Raw genomic sequence first — 21,844 nt, 5'->3', positions numbered from 1 at the left:
TGGTGTATCAGAATAATTGATGGATCTGGAAACTCGAAAGTACATATAGGCATTTCCATCTTAAAACTTAAACTTAAACTTTAAATTTGATTGATGAAAATTACAAGAGAGAGAGAAATAATGTTATAACATTGTCATTGGGTCATGTTTCATATTTATGCTGAAAGCCTGTTCAGCCATTGCAAGTCTTATGGTAACATCTCAACTTATGATTATCTAGGTTGCAACCTCAGTAAACTCTACTGAGTGTTTTGTCCTGCAATTCGGCTCTTCTGTTTTCTCTTTGCATGGAAACCAAAGTACATTCGAGCAGAAATAGTTAGCTGGCAAAAGTTATAGAGTTTCTAAGGGTAAGGTCTCAAACATTTTATCCATTTATATATATATATATTTGAATGGATACAATCTTCTGTTGCATGTGTTACGCTTACGCCCAAACCTTTATTGTTTGTGATCCTTTAAACAACAGTGGTTAGACAAAGATGCCTATAACCAGACACTACTGAAGCTGGGGGGTCTGTTCAAGAAGAATTATGAAGGGATCCATACTTACCAAGAGGAGAGGGACAGTAAACTCATAATGTTTGTAAAATCATAATCTTTGTATTACTTCTAATTTGTGTTTTCAAGGTCTGATTTATTGTACGCCTTTTAAATTATAATTCTATTGCAGAATTTGCAAATTAAATGTAATAGATTTACAATCCATACATGAATAATATGTCATAGCCATAGCGTTCAATGATGATGTGTCATGTTATACGTTTTTACCGCAAAATGGATTTGGCAAGGGAACCTTAAAAACGGACAATAATTGATAAAAAAGACAGATTCAAGCTTCAATAATGTCGGTTAAGAATTAAAAAAAAATAGGCTTTAATGTCGGTTGTAACCAATAGGCTTTAATCACTAAAGACCTTTAATGCTGGTTGCAATCGACATTGAAGGCTGTGTTATTGGTGTTATTGAAGCCCTTTAATTTCGATTTAAAACTGACATTAAAGGCGACCGACATTAAAGGGCTTTAATAACACTATAATTAATGTCGGTTCCCAACCGAAATTAAAGCCTGAATTTCTTCTAGTGTACAGGAGGTGACAACAAACCTAGGTATAAGGCTAGACTAGTAGTCAAGGACTACATTCAAAATGAGAGAGTTGAGTTTCATGAGATTCTCTCTCCGGTGGTGGCATTCGTCCATTCGATTAATTTTATTTATTGCAGTTCACTTTGATATGTTTGTTGAACATGTGGACATCACCACAGCTTTTCTTCATGGAGAATTGGAGGAAGTGATCTACATGGCTCAATCTAAGGGCTATGAGGTGAAAGGAAAAGAAGACATGGTTTATCGTCTTCACAAGTCCATCTACGGAATGAAGCAATCACTGAGACAGTGGTATATCAGGTTTGACAACTTTATTCTAAAGCAGAAGTTTCACAAGAGCACATATGATGCCTGTATGTACTGGAAACTATCTCAGAAAGGTACATATATTTATCTACTTCTGTATGTAGATGATATGATCCTGGTGTCTAAGAATTATTCTGAAATTTGTAATCTCAAGAAAAAGTTGAGTAGTGAATTTGAGATGACAGATTTAGGTGAACTGAAAAGGATCCTAGGCATGGATGTAAAAAGAGATAGGGAGAAAGGTTTGTTAACCATTTCGCAGGAGAGTTATGTGCATAAACTTCTTGAGAAGTATAATATATCTGGTTGTAAGGCACTTTCGACACCCTTAGTATCTCATTTTAGGCTTTCCTCGTCTCAATGTCCTGTTATTGAACAAGAAAAGTTAGAGATGTCTAATATTCCCTATTGTAATGTTGTTGGAAGTATTATGTATTTGATGATTTGTACTAGGCCTGACTTGGGATATTCTATGAGTATGATAAGTAGGTTTATGTCAAATCCTGGGAAGGAACATTGTAATGCAATTAAATGAGTGCTTCGATATTTGAAAGGTAGTGCCAATGTACAAACGTGTTTTAGTAGGGATTGTGATAAATCAACAATGTTGGAAGGTTTCACAGATGCAGATTATGCTCCAAACTTTGACAAAAGAAGGTCTCTATCAGGTCACATTTTTCGTTTGTTTGGTAATGTGGTCAGTTGGAAGATTTCTCTACAATCAGTTGTTGTTTTGTCTACTACTGAGTCAGAGTATATTTCAGTGGATGAAGCTATTAAGGAGGTAGTGTGGTTGAAAAGGATAGTTGGTGAGTTGTTGCAGGAGTTCATTTCTATCGTCCGTTATGATAGCCAGAGTGCTATTCATCTTGCGAATAATCCATCTCATCACAAACGGTCTAAGCATATCAATGTCAAATTTTATTTTATCAGAGAAGTTGTGACCCAGAAAGAGTTGAACTGGTCAAGTTCATACAATTGAGAATTTGTGACATATGTTAACCAAGGTTTTTCCAGCCCATAGGTTTAAATACCTGTTAGATGAGCTAAATATTAAATCTGGATGATAGAGAGTTAGGTATTTAAGTGGGCCTTATTGGTTTTTTTGGTGAAATTAAAGGCCAGTGGCATTCTTGTAATTATGAAAAAATGGCAATTTTGTAAATAAACTCATCTTCTATTCTTTAAGGCTGAAAATCGTGAACCTTAAGGAAAAGAGGGGAGCAACCATTTTTTTGTGAAAGACACACATAGACCATTGTGAGAGAGAGAGGCATCCGGTTAACTCGTGCAACGGTTAAGGCGTTTGCGTCCGACTAGGGAGCGTGGCGGCAGTTCATCCTCGTCCGGCGAGCGACAATTGGCATGGGTGCTCGTCGGTCAAGGCATCCAGTAGTGAGCCACGATTCGAGCGGTGGTTGTCTTCGTCTAGCGTGAGTTTCGTTCGGCGTGGGTTCGCTGGTCGTCAGCGACATAGGAAGCGCGAGTCTGCATGTGAGTTCGCCGGTCAGAGGCAGGTAATGCACTTGACTTAGGCTATTTTTTAGCGGGTTCTTCTCGGTTTTCTTCTCGGTTTCATAGGTGACTTCATGTACGGATCTCTCGGTATCAATGGATATCAAAATTACAGATTAGTGATTATTGTTGATTATCAGTAATTCTAAATTTTTCATTGCTTGTAATAAAACTGATTCAAGCTAGTTCTCAAAGTGGATGTAGACCAAATTAGTAGAACAACTATATATCGTTCTTTATTGCTTTCAATTTTCTGATTATTTATGCATTCTGTTTGGCTATCTAAATTAGGTTCAAAACTCTCACAGGAATGTAATTAAGCATTATTTAAACTCAATTGGAGCTTTTGAACATTTTAGAGAAGAAGAGGACCTATAAACCCAAATTCACTTCACATAATACAAAACTCACAAAAGAGGTAGAGCCATAAAGTCTTCCATCACTTATTTAATTAAATTAATTTGATGGAAAGGAGATACAAAGTTTTAATTTCTTTTGAGGTATTTAAACAAATTGATTGAGAAATTGGTCTACAGTTGTATATTTAATATCTGAATATAGTTCTGTGGCTTCCACTCCAAATGATGGATCAATATCAAAATAGGTATGATCTCCCTTCACAAAAACTGAATGATAAAGTGATAGCCTCATGTTTAGGGGATATTCAGCCTCTGCCAAAAACAAACAAGAGGTAAACAATTAGACGGGGTTTATTAATCATTTGGCTAATTTGATAACGATTTTGTTTTTAGTTTTTTATTTTCAAAATTTTATGTGTGTTCCGGTTAACTCCTCTACAATGGTTTTTATTTTTCTTAAAGAAAAGTACTTGACTTCTTAGTCAAACTGTATAGATGTCTTTACCATTTGACTAAGAAAAAATAAGTTTTGATTTTTTTTAATTATCAAAAGTTGGCTTAGCTTTTGAGAATATTAATAGACAATAGATAACAAAATATAGAAACTTAACTATTAATGTTGAAATGGTGTTTATATGTTTAGGGTCTGTTTGATAGGTAATTTAGATTCTATTTTATATTTTCAAATTCACTGAGTTTAGCGAATATGTATTTGGTGCACAGTCTGAATTCAGTTTTTGAAAACTATTTTCGGATTCTGTAATCCAAACAGTATTGATTCTGAAAAAATTATTTTTATGTTTACTGTATATTTAGATTTTGTATTTGAAATTTTAAAATGAATAATTATACTAAAAAAGATAAAAGATTAACAAATATAGTATTTCATGTTATATACTAAATTATTTTTGTTAAATTATATATATATATATATATATATATAATATATATATATATACAAAATAATAACTATACAATTTTTTTAACATAAAACATTATTTAATAATAGCTTATATTCATCCTAATATTTAGTGATTAACTAAAATTAGTCTTATAGTTTATAAATATATTATCAAACAAAATTTGAAAGATTGTTTAAATTGGAATTTAAATTTTGAATCTGCTACAAAACACATATCTGAAAATATGAAATACAACTTTATTTTCAATGAATCTATTATTTTCAAAACGTTGTTTTCATATTATTTACCAAACAGACCTTTAATTTTCAAAAAATCAATTTTGGTTTTTGGATTTTTGTTTTTTTATTTTCTTAAAACTTTAAGAAAATTATAAATTCTAACACTTGTACTCATGAGTTCGGCTATTTTGTTACCCTACTTCCTAAGTACATTTTCAAAATTCAAGTTATCTTTTCAAATCTTAAATTTTAGTCTCATCATGATAATTCACTTGATTTTTAAAAAATTAAATTTATAAACACCACTTTTATCTTATTCATTTTTTTTAAAAAAAAGATGACGAGATTTTTCCATCTTTTTAATTTGGATCTTCAATATGCCCCTCAAGAATTCTAAAAAGAATTTGATCCAAATAAATGTAGGGTTCTTTGGATAAATGGCAAACCTAATGGACTTTTTAAAAAAGGACTACCAAACTTTTTCTTTGAATAAATGGCCAAACCACTTTTTTAGAATTTTTAATAGAATTGAAATATAAAAAAATACCCCCTAACAAAATATCTAACTAAAATCCTAAAAAATTTAAAATTCAAATAGCACCAAATAAATCTCTCAAATTAAGAAATGTTGGTGATTTATTTTAGTGTCAACTTATGAAAAAAACAACTCCTCAAACCAAGCAAAAAAAATAGTTATTAACAACTAGTTAACAAATAAATTTGTGAATGCTATAAAAGTTCTAAAAATTGTATCAAAAGAAGTATATATCTAATTTGGTATGCAAAAAACTGGGAATGTGAAGAATAAAACCTAATTTGGGATTCTCCTTTATATGTCCCACTCATCCCACTTCTTTATTAAATGAGCAAACTCTCTATGTTTTATTAATGGTTTGTTTTTCATACGGAGGGTATTTGTGTTTTGACTTATGTTCTCCATTCTTTTACTTCATATTCATAGTATTCCACGAATATCTTCTACTAAAAAATGCTAGATTTTTCTTTATATTTTGCCTCACAAATACCTTGAATTAAAACTGGCTAAAACTTTCATTAGTGTTCTAACACAAAATATCTAAGACAATCTAAATCTTATACATTGTAACAACTAAAAAATACATTTTTATCGCTAAAAAAAAGTGAATTATACTGTGATATGTAAATACCTTATATTTAAAATACACAATAAAAAATCTTCCTCAAATCTACAATGATAACGAAAAAAAATACATTGTACTTGGATGAATAAACCAAGACCAATAGATATAGAACATAACCCAAATCAACTTAAAATCAAATCAACTTAAAATCAAATCAATAATGGAATTTAATATACCTGCAAAAATCAACTCATCTCCCCCACATAAATCTTGTATATTCTAACCAGAAATCCTTCAATACACCACTCTTCCATCTTCAACCTTCCATATTCAACACAAACCCTCCCATACCCCCAATTTTTCATCTCCAACCTTCCAATTTCCATAACCAACAAAAACTTTTCCACTATCCACCTTTCATCTCCGACCTTCCAATACTCCATTCAATCTTCTAAAACACCTCCATATTGGAGATCTTTTAGAACTCATAACCAATGTTATAAAAAAACAGACAATTTAATACGATAAGTATTGAAATTAATAGAAAATAGGTCAAATCGTGGGTCTAAATAGCAAATTTTATGTACCGGACGATTTAAGATACCATTCTAAGATGAAAAATTTCGATTGATTAAAAAAATCATTTTTTGATTGCATGCATCGGAGAAGAAGCTTGGAGAAGAAGTCTTATTGCAAGAGAAGAAGCTCAAAGAGAATATTTTAGAGTTAAGTTGAATAGTTGATAACTTGATTGAGAAGAGAAGAAGGTTGGTTCTATTTGCTTTTCCATTAAACGAGGAAAGAAATGGTTTTTCCCAAAAGTGGGAAAGTAAAGAGTCTGGTTCTTGAAATTGAAAACAAATTGAAAGAAGAAAGATAAATAATCTTCCATGTGTAGATTTGCTAAAATTGTGGGAAGATATAACTACTTGATGGAAGCATTGTGGGGGCATGATTGGAAAATTAAATGGAGAGATGGGTCCCTAAAGCTAACAATTTGACCATAAATCATAAAATTAAAAACCAACCATATTTTCAATATCCCATTTTGGCCCTCCTACACAATTTCTTATAAATTTATAAAAACAACAATTTAGTCATTGAAGTTTCCATAGTTGAAATTTGTAATAAGTTAGGTCTTAAATTTATTTTGTCACAATTTAGTTGTTAGAGTGTTGATATAATATTAAACTTACCCTAATTTGTGAACTTAAGATTTTAGTTGATTATACTAAAAAAAGGGATTTTTTAGTAGATGGGTGCCCCCCATTCTTAAATCATCTAATGAAATTTCTTGTATGTAGGTAACAAATCACCTAGACTAAATGAATTTATAAACTACAAATGTATACTAATAGATATATAAATTTTAAACTATACAAGGAATTGAATCATTGGTCTTCTAAAAGCTAATATGGTGTATATCCATATTTTAACAGTGGATTATGTGTGATAACACAAATCAAAAGAAGAAGGAACATAAGATTCATAAAATAAAAAAGAAAGCAATTGCAAATATTTATTTTAAAAAAAAAAAACTAACCTGGAATGTTCTTGAGCACTTGATCCTCTGGAACATAGATCTTGTGGAGGGTTTTGCCAATTTTATTTTCCCAAAGAGTGACAAGATCATTGAAAGAGTAAATATTTTTAGGAGGTCTAACATAGAGGATTTTGTTTAAAGTTCTTGGGTCATCCACAGCTCTAATTGTGTAGGTGGCAATGTCCTCTTCCTTGTTGAATATTGCTAGAAATTATAAGACAGAAATAGGTTTAAAATAAATAATACAAAAACCGGAAGCCGAAAACCAAAAATTAAGGTCTCGTTTGAATACGATTTTGTTTTTAGTTTTATGTTGTTCATATGTTTGTTTGTTTTTCTTCCCATTTCTGTATTATGATTTCGACAAACAACTAAGGTCTTGTTTGAATACAATTTTGTTTTTAGCTTCATGTGGTTGAAATGTATGTTTGTTCTCCTTCCCGTTTACGCATTATGGTTTCGGCATCTCTTAAAGAAGTATTTGAATTTCTAATCAAATTCTTAAAAAAATATTTGAACACTATAATTCTGTTTGGTAACGATTTGGTTTTTGAGTTTTTGTTTTTGAAAATTAAGCCTATAAACACTACTTTCACCTTCAAATTTATTTCTTTGTTATCTTCTAAAGTTTAAGAAACCAAGTCAGGTTTTGAAACTAAAAGAAATAGCTTTTACCACCATGGGTTGATTCAATGGTAGTGGAAAAAAAAAAAAAAAAAAAAAGCTAAAGGGCTAAGGGGTCATAGGTTCAATCCATAATGACCATCTACCTATGATTTAATATCTTACGAGTTTTTTTGACACTCAAATGTTGTTGCTTTAGGTGGGTTGTCCCGTGAGAATAGTTGTAGCTAGCTGCTTTTTTTTTTTTTTTTTTTTTTGGAATTTAGATAAGAATTAAACCATTAACTTAAGTAGTAGAATGCCTTTAGTTTGTTTGTTAGCAAGTCGAATAACCAAATACGGAGGTCTTGCTAACGAGTATCGTTAATGAACCACGTATATTTAGTTTTTTTTTATTGTCGATTATGTAACATAAAGATGCAAATCATGGTAAGTAATGCGGAGGAAATAGGCTTACATTTCAAAAACAAAAAACAAAATGGTTACAGCCAAATGGAGCTTATATACTTAGTTTTCAAAATTTGGTCTAGTTCTTAAAAATTTGGGTAAAAATCAAATAACAAAACTTAAAAATTTATAGGTAAAAATAATATTTATGAGATTAACTTTCAAAATTTAAAAACCAGAATCCAAAATGGTTATCCGAGTGGTTAAAAAAAAAAAAAAAAATCCATTTTCTTGGATAAAAGATGTTCTAGAGGACCCACTTTGGGCACTGGGTAAATTGACAAACAGATAAAAATATTTGGAATATAGTAAATAATTATACTTTATTTTCAAGTATCCTAGCAATTTTCTCGACCAAAAATTAAGAAGTTCAAATCTTGAGATTGAAGTTAGAAAAAAAAATGTTAAAACCAATAGTTTCCTATCTCCTAATAGGGGAAAAAAAAAACTTTATTACATAAGTAAGAGCAACACTTTTGTTGATGAGGTTAGAGGAATATTTGAAGTGAGGTTCAACCTCTCACTAATACCACATGAATAAAAAAATCATTTTTACAGTAAAAGAAATTAGAAGAGATTTTTTTATCACCAAATATAATATAAATTGTTATAACGCCGACGGAAATTATTAAACAAAAAAAGCAAAGTTATATAATAAAGATTGAATATACTTAGCTAGGTCCACATATAGAAAGGGAACAGTTTTATTATTAAGGTTAAAAGAGTTTATATATCTCCTGTTTGAACACCAATTAACCAATTTAAGGTATTCTAGACTCAAATAAACATATCTAACATCCAAATAATAGTAAAAGAAAATGCATGAAATAACTTTGGTGGAATATTTTTTACCCTTGGGATTTCCATCTCCAATGATAACAACATTATCTCTTGGTGGGATTGGTGGAGTAGGAGGTTGAGGCTGAACCAAACTTGAAAGGAACCAATCAGCAAAGAAATTAGAAGAAACGATGGTATAGGGAATTCCTGAAGCCTCCAAAGCTCGACGAATTTGAGCCTTTGCAGCATAGACTGATTTTGCGGGCTCAACACCACGCACACGATCCACATCATTCCCAAATTCTGATGGCAAGAATCTCTAGACCATCAAAAACAATTAAAGACAAAGAAGAATTCTTTAGGATTGACATGCTAATATACTTTTCATTCATCGTCTAAAGTTATTGAAATTGGATGAGGCTAAATAATCATCGAATTCACGGTCCAAGATGACCACACAATCTTCCAAAAGATGCACGAGCTATTCTTCTCAGGTATCTGATTGGTTTTGAGATAGAACTGTATGTTTTTATAATATATGTGTATTAGAAATTTATAAAGTCCATACGCCAGATGAGCATTCGGTCAAAAAGTATAAAAAATTGGGGTCCAATCTTCTTTGTTGAAAAAAACCCGACGAGCAATAAATAAAGAATAATGATAAGAAGAACGATATATAGATTTACATTGTTCACTAATAGTGCATTTAGCTACATCTATGAGTTGAGGAGAGAAACTGGTTATTCTCTTGAGAAATAAAACATAAAATATAATATAGAGATAATATGTAAGTAACAAGACCCCATGTGTGCACTTGGTTAGTCAGAGTATTAAATATTATTCAAGGCATCTCAGCATGATCTAAGAATAGTAAACTCAAGTAGGTACCATCTTGAAGAGACATACTGAGAATCACACGTTAGAAAAGTGGAGAAACTTCACATCTTAATAAGATACAAAGATTATGAATCATGTCATTGTTAATTTGGTTATAAGATAGGTTATCAAATATGATATCGTAGTTAATTGGTATTGAGTCAAAGAAAAAAAATGATACCATCTTAAAGGAGCATATTGTTAATGAGCACACAAAGATATTTTGGCCACTCCTACATTAGTTTTTTTTTTACTTCATGTCATATATAAATATTTTTAAAAGTGCACTGGCTAGCCATATTATATTTAAAGTAAGAATGCCAAAGGACAGAGAGGCTTAGTTTGGGGTTGTATTTTTTGAAATAATTATTGGCAACTATACTTTTAGAAAAATCAATGTTTGGGTAAATTTCAGCTTAAAACTTGGAAAGTAGATTATAGTGTTTCGTAAATAAATATTAAAGTATCTTATTTTAGATATAAGAACTAAAATAGACCTATTATCAACTTTTTTATTTTTTATCTTTAATTTTAAATAATTGTTTAGAAGGATATATTTTGTTTGCTTTAGATTAATTTTTAAATATTGAGGGAAAGAGCTTTATTTTTTTAAAAAAGAAATATAGAATAATTTTTTAAACAATTGATGCATTCACCTATAAAAATCAAAAGATAGATTTGATTAGGTGAGAAATATATATATATATATATATATAGAAGATAAATCTTAATTTCAAAGGCTAAAATCGAGATAAAATATTAATTAAAAATTGTATCTAATTTTAGAGAATCTAAAAGCAATAGAGTTAATCTCAATCTATTTTACCAAACACAAAAACACAATTAAGATTTTTTTTATGGTCATTATACTATCCCTCCCAAAAGCTACCCCAAGCTTAATATGTTGTTTCAATTATTACTCAAACTTTGACTCGTTCCATTCTATCTATATAGAATTGTGTTTAAAAGTCATTGTTGAACGTGAAATTTTGGACCAATCTCAAGTTGCCACGTCGATTATTAAATTAAATGATGAAATTCCAAATCAGTAAATTTAGACTAATTAGGAGTTGACATATGTCTCGAATTGAAGTTGAAGACAAATTTGGTGACGTCATGTGATGTCATCATGACCGTTGAATCGGGTAAGATTAATTTAGCCCAATTTGATATAATTATTCGGGTAAAAGTACAGTTGAGCCCAAAATTGGGCTTCATGAGACCCTAAATATCAAAGTATGCCCAGATCCAAATAATTGGGCCCGATGGCTAGGCCCAAATCCATGGGCCCACTAAACCCATGGGTAAACCAAGCCTAAACCCATGGGTTAGCCAGCCCAAACCATGAAGCCCATCAAAGAGCCCTATAAATAGAGGAACTCTTCTCATTTCAAGGGGCATCAATTCTACATTCAGAGAGACCAAAGAGAATTCATCAACAAGCAGAAGACTCCAAGACTCTTGAAGACTCAAACACTCTTCCAACACTTCTACTTCAAGAACACATTCACCCAACTGAGAGAGAAAAAGAGGATCAAGTATTAGAGATCAAACCATATCACAACAAATCAACCTCAACATCAACACCAACTCAAGTTCAACTCCACGAAATACGTTTCTCCGAAAACCTCGTTTAAACAGTCATTAAATATTATTTTAAGCTTTTAATAAATCAAAGTTAGGTTAACAATTTGGTTGTTATTGATAGTCTCGATTAGTTTCAATTTTCCCCTAACTATAAAATTTTCAATTTAAGATCTGTATGGATTGACCGGAGAAAAATATGTTTTTTTTTTAAAAAAAAAGAGTCAACTATGTTGATAGGTTGTCAAACACTTCATTTTTTTTTTCTCCAAAATGACTTATTTTTAAAATTCAATCATTGAAATGTAAACCAAACACACACCCTTAATTTCTACAATGATCAAGTTTTTGTGGTACTAAAATTTTTAATCGAGTCTCTATTGCTGTTCATTTAAGCATCGTAAATGTTTTCTAATCTTTTTATTTACTATAAAACTCATCATCTAAAATTGAAACGTCAACAATAACTGAATTGAGAGGTTTTCATTAAACTATAAAACTAAATTGAATCCTATCTCGAACGTGAATTCTAGGAACTAAATTAAAGTTCAATCTAAACTATGAAGGCACAATTAGTAGTTATTAATTAACCATAAATTAACAAAGACTAAAAATGTTGAAAATAACAAGGTATTTAAGTGGGGTTTACTGGGTTTTTTGGTGAATTTAAAGGCCCAATAGCATTCTTGTAATTATGAGCAATGGCAATTTTGTAATATCCTTTTCTCCTCCAAAATAGGGTTGGAATTCGTGTAACCCCTTTTTTTGAAATAAAGAAATGAAGAGCCACAACTGTTCGAAGTGGTCGAGCCACCTGAGTGTAGACGAGCCGGAGGCAGCCGTCTAGGGTCTGGTGTTTCCAGATCAGGAGGCGGTGACTAGCTTCCGTCTGGCGAGACTGACGGTAGAGTGTCGCAGCGTGAGGTAGGGCGGCGTGGGTTTCCTTCCGACAAGATCGACAGAGGTATCCGCGTAGGAGTGCGGTCAGGTCTGGGGAGGTTCGGTCTGAGCAGGCGATTCGTCCGATAGTGGTTGTTAGTGAGAGAGACGCGCGGGTCTATGCGTGGTTCGCTGGTCAGAGGTGAGTAGCACACTGTTTTGGTCTATTTTGCAGCGAGTTGTTCTCAGTTTTCAGAGGTGTGTGTGGATCTCTCTCGGTATCAGTGGATATTGAAATTACAAAATTGGTGATTTCGTTGATTGTCTGTAATTTGTAAATTTTTTTATTGCTCATTAATAAAATTAATTCAAGCTGGTTCTCAAAGTTAATGTAAACCAAATTGGTCGAACCACTATATATCTTGGTGTTCTTTACTGCTTTCGATTTATTTCTGCTGATTGTTTGCGTTCTGTTTGGCCATCTAAGTTAGGTTTAGAAACTCTCACAAGTGGTATTAGAGCTCCAGTTGATCCAAGGACGGTGTGTGGTAGTGTGTGTTGCCATATCTTTGTTCAGGATAATTTTTGTTGGAATTAATTTGACAGATGGCTTCGATGTTTACATGGTTCGAAGTTGTTAAATTTATTGGGAAAGGTGATTTTGGGTTATGGAGGAAAAAATTAGGGCTATTCTGGTACAATAAAAGGTAGCCAAAATCTTAGACGAAGATAACATTCCACTAACATTTACAGAAGCTAAAAAAAGAGATATGAATGAGATGGCCTATTCGACGATAATTCTATATCTGTAGTACTTAGGCTGGTAGATGAGGCCACTACTACAGTGAAGTTGTGGAAGAAATTGGAAAGTCTTTATTTGATAAGTCCTTGCCAAATAAATTATACCTAAAGGAGAAATTCTTTGGATATAAGATGGACTCAAGTAAAGGCTTAGAAGAGAACCTAAATGAGTTCCAGAAGCTTATAGTTGATCTCAATAACATTGGTGAGAAGATGTCGAATGAAAATCAAGCAGTTATTCTTCTGAATTCTTTGCCAGAATCGTATCGAGAAGTTAAGGCAACTATTAAATATGGACGGGATTCATTGTCCATGGATATAGTGTTGGATGCCTTGAGAACGATAAATCTCGAGATTAAAAAGGAACGCAGGGATGGAGAGTTACTCATGGCTAGAGATAGAAATGAGAAAAAGAATGGAAAAGGAAAAGAGTCGAGATGCAGGTCAAAATCAAAGAGGAAAACCAAAAAGTGTTTCTTATGTCATAAAGAATGACACTTTAGAAAAAATTGGCCTTTAAATAAGAGTAAGAAAACATCAAGTAGCAAGCATGTAGGGGATTCTAGTGCAGCAAATGTTAATGATGGGTATGATTCAGCGGAGGTTTTGATGGTGTCTAGCAGGGACATTCAGAATGTTTGGATCATGGATTCAAGGTGCACGTTTCACATGACTCCTAATCGGAATTTCTTGATTGACTTTCAGGAAAATGATGGGGGATCAGTTTTGTTTGGTGATAATGTTGCTTGTGATGTAAAAGGAATTGGGTCAGTTCGAATTGCAACACATGATGGTATGATCAGAATTCTTACGAATGTAAGGTATGTTCCAAAACTCAAACGAAATCTAATTTCTCTTGGCGAATTAGATAGAGCAGGTTATTCCTATAAATCTGAGAATGAAGTTCTGAAGGTTATCAAGGGTTCTTTCGTTAAGCTAAAGGGGATCTTGAGGAATGGTCTTTATGTGTTGGAGGGTATTGCAGTTTCAGGTAGTACTGCTGTTGCATCTAGGAAAGAAACAATAAATCTATGTTATGGCTTAACAGATTAGCTCATGTGAGTGAAAGAGGTCTGCAAGCTCTTTCATAACAAGGTTTGCTTGGAGGAGTTAAAGACATTGAACTCCCATTTTATGAACATTGCATAATGGGAAAGTCTACCAGAGTGAAGTTTGGGAAAGAGAAGCATTCTACCAAAGGAATTTTGGATTATGTTCATTCAGATTTGTGGGATCCTACAAAGGTTCCTTCTATGGGAGGTTCGAGATACTTTATGTCGATCATTGATTATTTTTCATGGAAGGTGTAGATGTATCTACTGAAACAGAAGGTGAAGCTTTTAGAAAATTTTTTGAATGGAAAAAGCAGGTTGAGAACCAGACAGACGAGAAGGTAAAGTATTTGAGGACAGACAATGGTTTAGAATTTGTGAATCACAAATTTGATAAATTTTGCAAATCTGAGGGAATTACGAGGCATTTCACTGTTACGTACACTTCACAACAGAATGGTTTAGCTGAGAGGTTCAACAGAACAATTATGGAACGTACAAGATGTCTCTTGACAAATGCTTCATTACCCTTGAAATTTTGGGGAGAAGCTGCCCAAACATCCTGTTATCTTATTAATAGGAGTTCGTCTTCCACTTTAGGCCTAAAGACTCCTCAGGAGATGTGGACAGGAAAAGCTCCAAGCTTGGATCATCTCAGAGTGTTTAGATGTTCAGCTTATGCTCATGTTAAGGAATGGAAGTTTAATAAGAGGGCACTGAAATGTATGTTTATTGGCTATCCTCGGGGTGTTAAAGGATATAAACTTTGGTGCTTGGCAAAGGGCAGAAATAAATGCATTATCAGCAGAGATGTGACCTTTAATGAAACAGAGATGCCATTTCATGTCAAAGAGCAGTAGAAACAGCAGACAGTTGATCAGGTTGAGGCAGAGGTTACAATTGATTCTAGAGCACAATCATCAGTTAGTTCCGCTGATTCCAGTGATCAATCATCCAGTTCTGATGGTAGACAGCCTCAACTATAGAGGGCTTTGATTGATGAGGGAGCTTTTGGTGAAGAAAGCTCAAGTAGTAGTGACCTACAGAACTATCAACTTACACGTGATAAGCCTTAGTGGGTGAGGCAAGCTTCTACGAGGTATGGTTATGCTGATTTAGTAGCTTATGCTCTTACTTGTGCAGCCAGTATTGAAGTAGAGCCTCTTACTTTTGAGGAGGCTGTTGTATTTGATTCGAAGGAACAATGGAAGGATACTATGGAAGCAGAGTTGTTCTCGTTGCAGAAGAATCAGACATGGTCATTAGTTCCAAAGCCTCCTAATTAGAAACTCATTCAGTCAAAGTGGATTTATAAAATCAAGCAAGGTATAGGAGGTGACAGCAAGCCTAGGTATAAGGCTAGACTGGTAACTAAGGGCTACACTCAAAAGGAGGGAGTTGACTTTCATGAGATTTTCTCTCCAGTGGTGAGGCATTCGTCCATTCGATTAATTTTATCTATTGTTGTTCATTTTGATATGTTTGTTGAACAGATGGACATCACCATAACTTTTCTTCATGGTGAATTAGAGGAAGTGATCTACATGGCTCAACTTAAAGGCTATGAGGTGAAAGGAAAGGAGGTCATGGTTTGTCGTCTTCACAGGTCCATCTATGGACTGAAGCAATCGCCGAGACAATGGTATATCAGGTTTAACACCTTTATTCTGAAGCAGGGGTTTCATAGAAGCTCATATGATGCCTGCGTGTACTGGAAACTATCTCAAAAAGGTACATATACTTATCTATTTCTGTATGTAGATGATATGATTCTGGTGTCTAAGAATTATTCTAAAATCTGTGATCTCAAGAAATGATTAAGAAGTGAATTCAAGATGAAAGATTTAGGTGAACTGAAAAGGATCTTAGGCATAGATATGAAAAGAGATAGGGAGAAAGGTTTGTTAACCATTTTGCAGGAGAGTTATGTGCATAAACTTCTCGAGAAGTATAATATGTCTGGTTGTAAGGTAGTTTCGACAACCTTAGCATCTCATTTTAGGCTTTCTTTGTCTTAGTGTCCTATTACTGAACAAGAAAGGTTAGAGATGGCTAATATTCTCTATTGTAATGGTGTTGAAGTATTATGTATTTGATGATTTGTACTAGGTCTGACTTGGGATATGCTATGAGTATGATAAGTAGGTTTATGTCAAATTCTGGGAAGGAGCATTGGAATGCAGTTAAATGGATGCTTCGATATTTGAAAGGTAGTGCCAGTGTATCATTGTGTTTTAGTAGGAATTGTGATAAATCAGCACTGTTGGAAGGCTTCACAGATGCAGATTATGCTGCAGACCTTGACAAAAGAAGGTCTCTATCAGGTCACATTTTTCATTTGTTTGGTAATGTGGTCAGTTGGAAGGTTGTTCTACAATCAGTTGTTGCCTTGTCTACTACTGAGTCAGAGTATATTTCAGTGGGTGAAGCTGTGAAAGAGGCAATGTAGTTGAAAATGATAGTTGGTGAGTTGTTGTCGCAGGAGTTCATTCATATCGTCCGTTGTGATAGCCAGAGTCCTATTCATCTTGTGAAGAATCTATCTCATCACGAACGGTTTAAGCATATTGATGTCAAATTTTATTTTATCAGAGAAGTTGTGGCCCAGAAAGATGTTAAATTTGTCAAGGTTCATAAAGTTGAGAATTTGTCGGATATGTTAACCAAGGTTCTTCCAGCCCATAGGTTTAAATACCTATTAGATGGGCTAAATATTAAATCTGGATGATAGAAAGATTGAAGAATCAGCTTGACACTTAAATATTCTTGTTATGAAGGAGATTTGTAGAAAATAACAAGGTATTTAAGTAGGATTTATTGGGTTTTTTGGTGAATTTAAAAGTCCAATGGCATTATTGTAATTATGAGCAGTGGCAATTTTGTAATATCCCTTTCTTCTCCAAAGTAGTGCTGGAATTTGTGTAACCCTTTTTTTTTTAAATAGCATGCAGCCGCTGAAGTGAAAGAAACGAAGAGCCGCAGACGTTCGAAGTGGTCGAGCCACCTGAGTGTAGACGAGCCGGAGGCAGCTATCTGGTGTCTGGTGTTTACAGATCAGGAGGCAACGACTGGCTTCCGTCCGGTGAGACTGACGGTAGAGTGCCGCAGCGTGAGGTAGGGCGACGTGGGTTTCCGTCCAGCGAGATCGACAGAGGTGTCTGCATAGGAGTGTGGTCTGGTCTGGGGAGCTTCGGTCCGAGCAGGCGGTACGTCTGGCAGTGGTTGTTAGTGAGAAAGACGCGTGGGTCTGCGCGTGGTTCGCTAGTCAGAGGCAGGTAGCACACTATTTTGCGCTATTTTGTAGCGGGTTATTCTCAGTTTTCAGAGGCGAAGTTGTGTGCGGATCTCTCTCGGTATCAGTGGATATTGAAATTACATATTGGTGATTTCGTTGATTATCTGTAATTCGTAAATTCTTTTATTGCTCATTAATAAAATTAATTCAAACTGGTTCTCAAAGTGGATGTAGATCAAACTGGTCGAACCACTATATATCTTGGAATTCTTTATTACTTTCGATTTATTTCTGTTGATTGTTTGCGTTCTGTTTGACCATCTAAATTAGGTTTAGAAACTCTCACAAAACAGATAAAGAAAATAAGTAAAACCTTAACATGGCCAACTTCTTTGATGGCTGAGATGAGTGTATGTTGGTCAGCTAATTGATTATGACCTACTGTAGATATCACCACCTCCACCTCTTTTATTGCCTTAACTAAACTCTCATGATCATGGAGATCACCCTGCCCAAAAGTTAAGATCATCTATTTTATTTCATGCATATGTGTAGAAATATAACACAACAAAAAAAAATAAATAAATAAAATCAAGAAATGACAAGTTTAGCCTTTGAAATTTGATTTTGTGTCTCTTTTTTTCCCAAATTTTTAAAGTGTCTAACATATCTTTTCAATTTCTTTCGTCTACTAGTCATTAAAAATTTTAAAGTTGTTAAAAGATGGTTATATTTACATATAAAATCAAATTTCAGGTCTAATAAAATATGAATCTAATGGTGGTTGGTAATCATTTTATTTTTTATTTTTGGTTTTTAAAATTAAACCTATTTACACTCCATTTCATACAATGATTTGCATATTTCTTAGATATAATGATTGAATTCTTAGTAAAATTTTAAAAATAAAATCAATTTTTAAAAGCTATACTTTTTTTTAATTTTCAAATTTTGGTTTAAACCATTGATAAAAAGTAGATGACAAAGGAATAAATTTGGAGTTTGAAAGTAGTGTTTATATACTTAATTTTCAAAAACAAAAAATCAAAAATTCAATGGTTATCAAATGTAACCTAAATTTTAAGTTTTATGGTTATTAGATTGGTTAATTTAAAAAATATATCAAAGTAATTAAAGTTTGTGAAGCAAATAAATATAAAATTTATAATTTAATAGAAAAGAAGTTAAAAGTTCACATTCTCATTTCCTTCCATTTGTTTGACAAATTTGAGGCATACAAAATGCAAAAAATGTGAACAACTTACCTAGGAAAGGAAGACTATGACGGTATCTAGGTAGAGGATATAACATTCAGTTTTATTTTGATAATTTCAAATTTCTCATTTTCATCAATTCTCAAGTTGCCCCTTATAAAAATCTAAAGGGCCAAAAATGAAATTTCGCCTAAAACCTCGAGGTGGGTCGAGTGGTCTATACGACATATTCCTAAAATAAGTTGATCTAGATAAGTAGCTGGTGAAAGCTTAATTGTTCTTTGTTTGAGGAGAATATTATCAAGTTGAAAACAATATACACCAAATTAGAAGAGAAAAAGGATCATGAACATATAAAAGACAACATATAACTTAAATTAGCTAGATTAGCATAAAGCTTGTACTATGACTAAATGATTATAATCAATCTCGAAGACAGATATTTGATTTTTCTATGACTAAATTATTATTATTATCTTGTTTTTTAAAATTTTTATTTATTTTTAATAAAAAAGAAATCTCGTTTAGATTTTGTTTTATATAATTTTTGTGTCCCAAAAATGGTATATCTTAATATTTACATATAACATCCTTAAATAAAAATTTTATATCGTTTATTTTAAGATTTTTTTACCCCTAGCATAAAATTTCTATCTCTTTACCATTTTCTAATATATTTATTTTAATTTAATAGAATCTCCACATATTCAAACAGCCATTAATTGAATTAATAATTGATTCTTTTAAAAAGCTGTTAATTAAATATATATGTAAGTTGTTGTTGTTTTTTTTTCTTCTAGGTTTGATTTGTGCATCGTTTGACTAACTCTTATAGCCATCGATTTACAGTCGACAATTTGAGCAACGAATTTCCAGCACATTCCCATCACATTCAATTATGTATGCAAATGTGTTTGCTCCAACAAATTTGTGATGTCCTCTATATTCTTAGATTTAGGCATTTTTGCAATGAAGCTTTGTTTTAAGTATTTTTGAAATACAACTATTTAAAATTAGCTGATTTGTGCTTCACCCTTGTAAAAATATACAGACGCACAAAAGAAATTCCATCTAAAATCTCGAGTTTAGCCAAATGATCTCTACCCACGACATCATTCTAAAATAAGTTGACTTATATATAAGAGTAAACGACATCATTCTAAAATAAGTTGACTTATATATAAGAGTAAGCTTGATGGCACTTTGCTCGAGGAAAATATTATTAAGAGTATGAAAACAATATACATCAAATTCATAAGAGAAAAAGATTATGAATATATACCCAAATATATAAGAGTTGCTTTTGTGCTTAACCTTGTAAAAATATAAAGGCCAACAAAAGAAATTTCGCCTAAAATCTCGAGTTCGATTTGGTGATCTCTACACATGACATCATTCTAAAGTAAGTTGACCTAGATAAGAGTAAGCTCGAAGGCTTAGTTGTACTTTGCTCGAGGAAAATATTATTAAGACATCCAACATTTTTAGGTTAGCTCAAGTAAAAAACTTGTACTATCGTCCTCGTGGTCAAAGGTCCAATTCCTCTCCCTCCCTCTCCACATGTTGTCAAAAAAAAAAAAAAAATCGAGCAAAGAATGATGAACCGCAAGAGAAACCATCTTGGATGTATTGATTATCCCCCACTAGAAAGATGATGGGACCTCACAATAATTTTTATGATATTGATGAGTTACTTCTTATATTATAAATTTGTTTTGAGATGATGCTCTACGATATGTAGTATTATAAAAATATGGAAAAGTCCGTTGCTCTGAAGAGAAAACAAGAAGATAAAACAAACTTACAGAGATAAAATAGACTCCCAAGCTCTTGAAATTGTTGATGATGTGAGACTTGGAATGGTTTGAGAGAGTAGAATCTCGAACAAGAACATAAGTTGGATGGCCAGCTTTGGCACTTGCCTCTACCATAAACTTACCCACATAGCCAGTCCCTCCAACAATCAAGATCTTGCTTTTGGTTGCCATTACAATCAAAATTTAGGTCAAAAAATGAACAGACGAAATAATGGCGAAACCAACAAGGAAGCAAAAGAGTTAATATTGTTCGGTTAATGTTGACAATGTTGGTACTACTAATAGCCTCAGGACAGCCATTTAATTTATAGGACGAAGCACTTTCCAAATTTGTTACATTTTTTGGATCGTAAAGCACTTTGCCAAAATTGCTACATTCTTGCTTATATTTGGAACGTCATATTAGTGGGGTATTTGACCATGAAGCACTTTGCCAAATTTGCTACATTATTTTAACAAAATATGAAAGGTAAAAACTACGGATTAGTAGATGTACCACGATGTCTCAACTAGGTTGATACATCTCTAACATCTTCATTCGATAGTGTGTAAATTTTTTTTTTCCAATTTGCCTCATGTATGTAATTGTGTAATGCAAATTTTTAGTAATTTTGAATGAAATATTAACTTATGATTGTATGAAAAATAACAAAATCAATAATAATCTTTTTTTCCCCCTAAAATCGCTAGTTCAACCAAAACGGTCAAACATGCACTTAAATTATGTTTGTTGCGGAGTGATTTTGAGATTAACTTTGGTTGTTGAAAATGAAAATCACTTTTTTTTTAAAAAAAAAAATAGTGATGTTCAGTAAATCACTTGGGAGGTGATTTCTAATAGTGATCTTTTATGTCTTCATTATATCCATTCTTGAAATTCAAAAATTTTAAATGTGGAATTTTATTAAAAATATTAACAAGAACATTATTAAAATTGTAAATTAAAACATGTTCATTGTACATGATATCATAAAATAATAATTATAGAAAGTTTGTAGCCTAAAATATTTTCATGAATTAATTAATAATAGTTTATATTTAACCTAATGTTAAATGGGTAGATACAATTAGTCTAATGATTTATAAAGATAATATTATATCAAAAACATTTTGTAAAATGGTTTAAATTCATATATAAGTTTTGGATTATAACAAATATTTGAATATATGAATCATAACTCTCGATTTTTAAATTTAGCTACCAAATAGGTCCTGATTTTTTTCCTTCTAATTTCTTTTTTTTTTCTCTCTCCATCATTATTTTCACCCTATTTTTTCATACTCACTCTCAATCTTTCTCCCTAAAGCTTTTATCATATTTTTAACTTTATTTTTTTTTCACTTCAATATATTCTAAGGCTGCGTTTGGGATTGGTTTTGAGAAAATCAAAAGCAATTTTAGAAAAGTCTTAGCCTCTTTAGACGTATGGTAAAATAAATTATTCCATAATTTCTAAAAAATC

The 21,844-nt window shown here is 32.4% G+C and overlaps 1 protein-coding gene across 2 annotated transcripts; it reads right to left on the bottom strand.

Annotated features, from left to right (window-relative positions):
- Positions 1 to 3,346: 3,346 nt before the first annotated feature.
- On the bottom strand, positions 3,347 to 20,737 carry LOC120078306 (phenylcoumaran benzylic ether reductase POP1-like). Of its 2 annotated transcripts, XM_090313459.1 has the most exons (5): positions 20,370 to 20,660; positions 17,724 to 17,858; positions 8,996 to 9,242; positions 7,073 to 7,276; positions 3,347 to 3,600 (listed from the first exon to the last, which is right to left on the bottom strand). In XM_090313459.1, the coding sequence occupies exons 1-5, from the start codon at positions 20,550 to 20,552 to the stop codon at positions 3,434 to 3,436; spliced, it is 936 nt and encodes a 311-aa protein (XP_090169585.1). In that variant the 5' UTR covers positions 20,553 to 20,660; the 3' UTR covers positions 3,347 to 3,433. The 2 variants fall into 2 exon arrangements, with proteins under 2 accessions (XP_090169585.1, XP_090169586.1); XM_090313460.1 differs by lacking the exon at positions 17,724 to 17,858 and having other exon boundaries at positions 20,370 to 20,737.
- Positions 20,738 to 21,844: the final 1,107 nt, after the last annotated feature.

This window comes from Benincasa hispida, chromosome 5 (assembly GCF_027475165.1).
Source record: "Benincasa hispida cultivar pf3 chromosome 5, pf3_genome.v1.1, whole genome shotgun sequence".
In the NCBI taxonomy this organism is placed as follows: domain Eukaryota; kingdom Viridiplantae; phylum Streptophyta; class Magnoliopsida; order Cucurbitales; family Cucurbitaceae; genus Benincasa; species Benincasa hispida.
The sequence above is the reverse complement of the archived record's forward strand: the minus strand, read 5'-3'. Positions and strand labels throughout refer to the sequence as shown.

Coding starts and splice junctions, on each gene's coding strand:
- LOC120078306 (XM_090313459.1), bottom strand. CDS start 20,552: ATGGCAACCAAAAGCAAGATCTTGATTGTTGGAGGGACTGGCTATGTG. Junction 7,277..8,995: donor TGGAGATGGAAATCCCAAGG/GTAAAAAATATT, acceptor TATAATTTCTAG/CAATATTCAACAAGGAAGAG. Junction 3,601..7,072: donor AGTGCTCAAGAACATTCCAG/GTTAGTTTTTTT, acceptor TGTTTTTGGCAG/AGGCTGAATATCCCCTAAAC.